The 9,365-nt window shown below is 36.4% G+C and overlaps 1 protein-coding gene across 1 annotated transcript; it reads left to right on the forward strand.

Annotated features, from left to right (window-relative positions):
• Positions 1 to 911: 911 nt before the first annotated feature.
• Positions 912 to 1,184, forward strand: LOC101547488 (non-histone chromosomal protein HMG-17-like). Its single transcript, XM_055136627.1, has one exon. The coding sequence runs from the start codon at positions 912 to 914 to the stop codon at positions 1,182 to 1,184; it is 273 nt and encodes a 90-aa protein (XP_054992602.1).
• The last annotated feature ends 8,181 nt before the right edge of the window (positions 1,185 to 9,365 follow it).

A 9,365-nucleotide genomic window follows, 5' to 3' on the forward strand; every position in this document is an offset into this window, starting at 1 on the left:
CAGTATATTCTCCATACTTTCTATTTCTGTTAATACCAGAGATCATTTTAAAAGCACTTTTACTGTACATATCTTTATTAGGCTCAGAATGGGTCTTTATAGTCATAGGCCAGAATTCTTCCTTGCTCTGTGTAGCTATTTTCTTTAATTGTATTTTCGTGTTTGTTCTATATTTGGGCCTCACCTGTCTGTGTTCAGGGCCCTGAGGTAAGGAATCATACTTGGTGGACTCCTGGGTTTGATCTGATCAAATCCAGGTCAGCCACAAGCAAGGCAAAGTGGTGTGGTATGCTCTCTCAGGCCCCTGTTTTTAATAGCACCTACTTTGTTTCAGCTGGGTTTTCATTCTCTTATTTGTTCTAAATAAAATGTATATTTTATGTATTCTAGTGTATTGTAAATTATACATATTTTTATTAATTTTAGTTCTATTTTTAAATTATTGATTATATCTATTTAAAAATAAGTTTCTAATTTTCAACTTCACTGTCAACTTCACTGTCATCCCGTTGCTCATCGATTTGTTCGAGTGGGCACCAGTAATGTCTCTCATTGAGAGACTTGTCATTACTGTTTTTGGCATATCCAATACACACGGGTAGCTTGCCAGGCTCTGCCACGCGGGCTACATACTCTCGGTAGCTTGCCGGTTTCTCTGAGAGGGGCGGAGGAATCGAACTCGGGCCGGCCACGTGCAAGGCAAATGCCCAACCGCTGTGCTATCGCTCCAGTCCATTTCTAATTTTAATTGACTTAATATAATATAAGGTCTAAAGTGCTCTATTAGTACTATTATCTAAAATAGTAGGACCAGTGTGAAGAAGAAGAGGCAAGAATGACCCTTGGACCAACCAAGGCCCGCACCCCGCTGCACAAGCGACCAGTGCCCACGTCCCACCGCTGTCGCCACCATGCCCAAGAGAAAGGCTGAAGGGGATGGTAAAGGAGATAAAGCCAAGGTGAAGGATGAACCACAGAGAAGATCTGCGAGGTTGTCAGCTAAACCTGCTCCTCCAAAGCCAGAGCCCAAGCCTAAGAAGGCCCCTGCAAAGAAGGGAGAGAAGGTACCCAAAGGGAAAAAGGGGAAGGTTGATGCTGGCAAGGATGGAAATAACCTTGCAGAAAATGGAGATGCCAAAACAGACCAGGCACAGAAAGCTGAAGGTGCTGGAGATGCCAAGTGAGGTGTGTGCATCTTTGATAACTGTGTACTTCTGGTGACTGTACAGTTAGAAATACTCATTTTGTCAAGTTTTATAAAAATGCAGAATTTTGTTCTACCCTTTTTTTAAAATAAAAAAAAAGCTGTGTTGTTAGCACATATAGCACTTCATTGTTGTTTTGGGGGAAGACATAAATCACTAATAGATGGTCTCCAAAACTGGATCACTCTGGGGAAAAACAAGTTTTCCCCATTAGTTTTGAGAGACTCCCTCTTGATTTCCAAGAGGAGGGATTCCTTGACATGACATGGTAGCCACCCGGGCACCCAACGCCTTCTGGTGGGGAAAAACTCAAATGTGTTTCTATGCCCTGTCTCCCTCTCTGACTTCAGCATACACTTCACTCCCTTAACCCCAGAGAGACCTGTTGAACCTGAACTCCCAAAATGTAGTTACCAGGATGTTAGGCCATCGGTACTTGGCAGTGCTCCAACTAAGATAGCAGCCCTCAAACAAGTGGTTCCTTTTTTAGATTGTGGATCTTCAGATTAATTATTCTGCCATTTTTCTTTCATTTCTTGAAAGTCAGCGTCAGCTTGCGAAAGGTTGTTAAACAATATACTAAATGTGAAATCTCAACCCTCACTCTAAACTTTTGCTGTTCAGAGCATCAAATGAAGATGTCATTGGATTTTACAGTGGCTTTCTGATTTTGGTAGCCCATTGAAGAATGGAGTTTGAAAGTTATTGTATACTGTTAACAATTGTCTGCCCATGTCCTGCCTGAAATGCCATGATTGTTTATGAAAAATATATTTAATAAAGCTGGATACAGTTTGGCTTCGGAAGAAATAAAATAAAAAAATAAAATAAAATAGTAATATGCACTTACAAATTCAGTCTCTAAATTGGAAAAGGGGTAAGACTGCATTCAAGGACATTTTGGAGTCTTTTTAATGAATGTGTACATAATGGCAGCCTAAATAAAATTAATATTAGCATTTTGAATAAATTTTAGACTTTTAAAATAAAACAAATCACATTGGAGAGAAAGGCATCTGGTTTTCTTCTGTGAAGCTCTACAGGGTAACATTATTTTGATGAATTCACCATACTTATCTCAGCCTGGATCTCATAAGCATTTCAAAACCTAATTTAATCAACAAGTAAAGGAAGGATATATCTCCCAATGGGAATTTCTTGAACAAACCAAACTCAGAATTTTGAAGTTACTCATATCTTTCAGCTTTAAAAGGTTGATAATAGGATTCTATAATGTATTTATCAGTATGTCCAGAGCACTTATTACCCAACACATAATACTTTATTGTTGCACATAAAACTAAATGCTGGTTTTTAACTTGCCACTGATAGAAACTGTCAAATTGAACGAAAATTTATTTTTGCATAAACAGAATAAATGTGTATACACACAAATACACACACACATACACCACAAACACAGAAATGGGGAGAGGGATGAAGACAGAGAGACAGAAAGTGAGAGAGAAAGAGACAGAGAGAGAGAAAGAGAGAAAGAGAGGGGGAGAGAGAGTGGAGAGAGAGAGAAAGAGAGAGAGAGAGAGAGAGAGGAGAGCATCAAAGCATTGTTCCAGGATCTGCTGATTGGTGCTCAGGGACCCATGCAGAGCCATGGATGAAGCCTACAACTCCAGCCTATGCAGTAGCATTTTCAGTCATCTCTCCAATCCAAAGCCAATTTTCTTTATGATTATAAAAAAGTGAGTGATCAGTAAAAAAGGTAAGGCAAAACATTTTGGCAAAAGTAAATTTTACATATAACTAAATGAAACCATTTTTTAAAGAGCCAGAAAGAAGGTTGGAGTGCTCACGGTCCGGGAATCAGTAGAAATGACATTTGCATTTCTATGTTCATTGCACCACTGTTTACAATAGCCACAATCTGGAAAAAAACCGAAGTGCCCAAAAACAGATGACTGGTTAAAGAAACTCTGGTACATCTACACAATGGAATACTATGCAGCTGTTAGAAAACATGAAGTCATGAAATTTGCATACAAGTGGATCAACATGGAAAGCATCATGTTGAGTGAAATGAGTCAGAAAGAAAGAGACAGACATAGAAAGATTTCACTCATATGTGGAATATAAAGTAGCAGAGAGGTACGAGCTAGCAATGATGCAACTTCTGGCAGAAATTCCTCTGGACTTAGTTACTAAAATACTAAAATACAGAAATCCAAAATCTTGCGGCTGCTATTGTGGCCACACGACCTCATATCTCTTCATTCTCAGCAATGGAAAACAAATTATCAAATGCTTCCTTTTCAGCAGACCCGACTCTGGGAGCAGGGGGGAAACTCCAAACAATAATAGTGAGTTTTTTGTTTGAATGTAATCGAAATAAAGAGAAAGTAAAGTGAAATTTATCAGCTACACAGGCGGGGTGGGGTGCTGGGGGTTGGGGGGGTGGAGGGAGTTTACTGTGGCTCTTGGTGGTGGAATATGTACACTGGTGAAGGTGAAGGGATGGGTGTTCGAGCATTGTGTGACTGAGACTTAAGCCTGAAAGCTTTGTAATTTTCCACATGGTGATTCAATAAAAAAAAAGAGCCAAAAAGAAGTCTGTCTAAAGAATGTCTTAATGTTCAACTTAAATGTATTTTTTATTAAAATGGTGTTATGGATTCACTTATTATATACCCCCTCCAAAAACAAAATGACATTTTAGAAGTCCTAAGCCCCAGTACTTCAAAACTATAATTAGTTTTAAGTAAAGGTGATAATGGAATAAAGTGAAACACTGCTTCAAAATGACTGCTTGGTATTCTTTTAGAACAATAGTGAAAACAAGTATATTGGAATATCATGAAGTGACAATAAAGAAAGATATTTGAAGTTGTGGCACTAATAGACCAGGAAGCAATAAAATTGTGACCAAGGTACTCAAAGTCAGCAAGAATAAACAAGGAGTTTCCCTAAAGATTTCAGAGGAAGCAGGATACATGCGTGGATTTAAAAATGCAAAATACTCCAGAAGTGTTAGACAATAAATGCCTTGAATTTGAGTGGCTTTAGCATTCCTCTGTGGTATTTTATCACTGAATTTCTAGACCACTAGAACAGAACTGTGAGGTTCAGACATGGTTCGGAATTGCTTGTGGAGAAGACAATGTAGAGAGCATGATTTCAGGATGAAAGGCACGTCTTGAATTGGGAGGAAATGAAGGAGGTGAGGGAGTTCATCTTTATGATTTTCATTTCTCTAGCACACATTTGAGTGAATTTAATTTCTGATAATGATCAGGGTTATGGTTTCATAGGAGATTTGAGGAAATTGAGATGTGCAGAACCCTACATGGAGAATAAGAGAGAGAAACTAACTGGAGACCTACAAAATTGCCAGATATTAGATTCAAGTTGAGCACTGAATGCAATTGCAGTTTGGATTAGTATCTAGGTAATGTAAACACATATTTTTATTTGCTTTATTTCACTTGAAGTTTGAACTGAAAAACAGGTTTTTAATAAATACTTAAATTTAAAACTAATAATATCCATTTGGTTTGTTCCTCTAACACCATCTGAGGAGATATTCATTAATCTCAAGAGTTTTCTCTTGGGGCTAGAATGATAGCACAGTGGGTAGGGTGTTTGCCTTGCACTCAGCCAATCCGGGTTTGATTCCCAGCGTTCCATATGGTCCCCTGAGCACCGCCAAGAGTAATTCCTGAGTGCAGAGCCAAGAGTAAACCCTGTGCATCACCAGGTCTGACCCAAAAAGCAAAAAAAAAAAGGGGGTCTCTCTGTTGTTGATGTTATAAATTTATGTATCACCAGCTGAAAATGTGTAATGATTCAATTAAACCTCATAGGTAGGTAAGTAGAAAAGATGATGAAATTACCACAAGATCTATGAATTTGTCCAGTCCTGAGTTTATTTACATATATGTAGTCGTTTATTAAGTAAAATGATATATTAGTATGATTTGTTATATGTAATAAACTGGTTCTTAGATGATATAGATCAAATAATAAACTGGTCCCTGGATAATATGAACAAAGTAGTTCATTAGTGTATTTAAAAACTTATTAAAATAGCATCCATTTAACAAAAATATATAAGCCAATATGAAACTTTGAGAGAATGCTTATTGGTTTCTTGAGATGCAAATTTAGAATTTTATTTAAATTTCATCACCCCAATCTACATCAATAAATAAATATCTAATTAGTTGTGTGTCTGGAAAATATAAAACAGAGTCTGCTCATAAGGAGATAAACTCAACATAAAATATGCATATGTTAATATATAAATTATTTCAGACTGAACTGCATAATGTGGAATGGCACTACTAGTCTGTTGGCTGGAAATTAGAGATAAATGTAATAAAAATGCAGTCAAGTTGATTAGTAATTAAAATGATGAACAAAAATAGTGAGATGTTGACACAACATATCTATAAAATGCTGCAGAAAAAACATAAAAATGTCCATTATGACTTATTTTCCAATAATAGTTCTTACTCATCTTCATGCTTTTCAATTCCCACTTACAACAAATCCTCTCCTGAAAAAGGTTGCATATAACATGAAACTAAAAGACACAAGCTCTTCCACTGTTCTAACACATCTAAAGTTCCACCTTACTGATTAGCAGATATGTGAATTTGGACAAGTTGCATTTTTCATTTCTACAGTTTTCTTACCTGTAATAATGTTGTTATGTGTTTTCATAGTTGTGATAATTAAGTCAGCTGATATATTTCACCAGATACTTGTCACGCATTTGCATTTTAATGTCTTTTTTTAAATAAAGAATTGTGACTACTATGTGAAGACCTTTAAAATTATAAATCAAAAATTATAACAGAACAATAGTACATGTTTATGTGATAGAGTGCAGAAAAGATATGGAAGAGCCTTTTATAAATTTAGAGCAATATTCATATCAAAATACATACTGAGCATACAGGTACAGATGTCATTTCTACTGTGCTTTTTTTGTATCCTCAGGATATATTTGCAGAAGTGGTATTGCAGGGTCATATGTTGGTTGGAATGCCGACTCATCCAGCCTTTCTGGAAAACAATATGGACAGTCCTTCAAAAACTAGAAATTCAGTTTCCATATGACACCGCAATACCACTTCTGGGAAAGAACACTTACCCAATACCCATCTGATTAAGGATTAATATCCAGGATATACTAGTAGAATCATATAAGAAAAAAAAACCTCCAACCCCATCAAAAACGGGGAGAAGAAATGAACAAAAGTTTCCTCAAAAAAGAAAAACAAAAGGCCAAAAGGCACATAAAAAATGCTTCACATCACTAATCAGGGAGATGCAAATCAAAACAACAATGTGATATCATCTCACACCACAGAGACTAGCACACATTCAGAAGAATAAAAGCAACCAGTGCTGGTATGGATGTGGGGAAAAAGGGATATTCTTTCACTGTTGGTGGGAATGCTGACTAGTCCAGCATTTTGGAAAACAATATGAATAATCCTTCAAAAACTAGAAATTGAGCTCCCATATAACCCTGCAATACCACTTCTGGGAATATATCCCGAGGCTGCAAAAAAGCACAGTTGAAATGACATCTGTACCTATATGTTCATTGCAGCACTATTCACAATAACCATAATCTGGAAACAACTCAAGTGCCCAAGAACAGATGATTGGTTAAAGAACTTTGGTACATCTACACAATGGAATACTATGCAGCTGTTAGGAGAGATGAAGTCATGAAATTTGCTTATAAGTGGATAGACATGGAGAGTATCATGCTAAGTGAAATGAGTCAGAAGAGAGGGACAGACTTAGAAGGACTGCACTTATTTGTGGAGTATAAAATAACATAATACAAGACCGACACCCAAGGACAGTAAATAGAAGGGTCAGGAAGATTGCTTCATAGTTAGAAGCCTGCCTCATGAGCAGGCGGGAGAGCACAGCTGAAATAGAGAAGGGATCACTAAGAAAATGATGGTTGGAGGAATCAGTCGGGATGGGAGATGTATGCCGAAAGTAGATAAAGGACCAAACACGACAACCTCTCAGTATCTGCACTGCAAGCCATAATGTTCAAAAGTAGACACAGAGTATGGGGAATATTGTCTGCCATGGAGGCAGTGGGAGGGTGCGAAAGGGGAGGAATACTGGGGATATTGGTGGTGGGAATGTGCACTGGTGGAGGGATGGTTGTTTGATCATTGTATGATTGTAACCCAGACATGAAATCTTGTAAGTATATGTCACAGTGTATAAATATTTTTTAAAAAAATAATAGGGTTTTGTGCATACAATATCCCAATGCTACACCCATAACTGAGTATCTGTTTCTCTCCATCACTATCTTACCCCACCCATCTCACCATCATAGGAAGCTCAGTTCTGCAAATCAGTTCTCAGATTGCATTGCTTTTAGTAAATTTGTAATTTTCTTATTGTGTTTCCCTATACCGCACGTGTAATTGACATCATACTATTAAACTTCTATTCTCTGCCATAGGATAGTGTTAAAACCATTTCAAAGTATCTGCCATTTTGCAGGAGGTATGTTACATCATTCTGCAAGCATTTGGTAAATTTTCTTTAAGGTTTCTTTTTTATAATATGGCTTTAAATATCCTATATATATTTAATCATGAGTAAAGAATTATTCCTGCCCACAGTTTTTTTGACATTTCCAACCAGGTCGAGCATGGTTAAATGCTTGACATTTTTAACTTATTCTTTTGACTTTTGTTCCTTGTTTTACAATCTACATAATCCACCTCTATTAATTGTACTATTTAAAAAATTAAGGTACTCAAGAAAATTTTAAGGTTATGAAACAACCTAAATATAGACAAAATCTTTATTTTAGAAATAGGAACTATCTCCACCATAATTTAAATTTACTAAAAAAAATTGAGACAATACACAGTTCCAACATCCAAATTATTAAGTTTCTCCTGCTAACATAACATACTACATTTAATAATGTATTTTTTAGATTTAATGGGTCAATGTTAACACATTATTATTAACAAAAGATCACAATTTATTCACAGGTTCTGCTTTTACTTAATAATCAGTTTTGATGCAAGGCTGTTCTCTGTGAAACTAATTATATTTAATGGTATTTTCCAGATTCTCATAGGCTATGGCAATTTATCAGACTCTTGATTTTGGTTATTTGGAATACTTTGAAAAAAGCAGTTCAGGTATTCCTGAAGAAAGCAAGATGACTTTCTACTGGAATTTGTCTTGTGATTCGACATGAAGTAGAGGTTTGGTATAGAAAGGTCACAAAGATAAAGTGCTGTTTTCATCACATCATATAAAGAGTACAAGCAATCAATATGAGTCATTGCTCTTGTATTGACCTTGGCCACCTGCTTAAGGTAGTGATTGTCATCTTTTTCAATTGGAAAGTTTCTCTATTATTTTTCCTTTACATACAGTACTCTTTGGAAAGAGGTTAAAACCTCAACTTTCGCTTAAAAGGTATTTAAACAAAACACTGAACCTACACTTAAACACTATTGTTCCCTATATTTGAGAGCAGAGTACATAAATCATTTGGGATTTTTCTGCAGGGAAGATGTATGGGTAATGAGATATTATATATAAGCATTGTGGAATGTGGAATGTTGGTAACCACCAGGAATCATGAAATCACACTATTCTCTGCACCTTGGCTAGAACTTAAGGGTAAGGTGATGTCAGAAGAATGGATACCAGATATTCTCAGTTACATGATGTAAATAGAATAACATAACAAGAGAGTTGAAGATATCAGTGTTAGGAAAACCCTTCATTCTGGATTACAGGGATGAAAAGATTTAGAGTGGCAAGTGAGAGGGAGCCTGGAGCTAGCATAGGGGTAAGGGTCTGTGGCTTAAGATACCTTAGTGGTGTAGAGCTGAGGTATGTGTGTTTTTATAGACCCCTAGAGTCAACACTATTCTAAGCATGGTTTCCAAATAGTAATAATAGTACAAAAATATACCTGTTAGGGAGGTGAATTTAAGGGAGGTGGTGCTAGTGGAAACCTGAGGATGCTGATGCATGTGATGTGAAAGGATTTGTAATACTGCATGCCTGAAGTTATGTTATTGAAGCTTTGTAAATCATAGTTCCAAAATAAATTTTCAATAAAATTTTATAGTAAGATTGTGACATTCCATTTTAGGGTGAGTAATTAATAATTTTCCACTGGAG

Source organism: Sorex araneus, chromosome 4 (assembly GCF_027595985.1).
Source record: "Sorex araneus isolate mSorAra2 chromosome 4, mSorAra2.pri, whole genome shotgun sequence".
In the NCBI taxonomy this organism is placed as follows: Eukaryota; Metazoa; Chordata; class Mammalia; order Eulipotyphla; family Soricidae; genus Sorex; species Sorex araneus.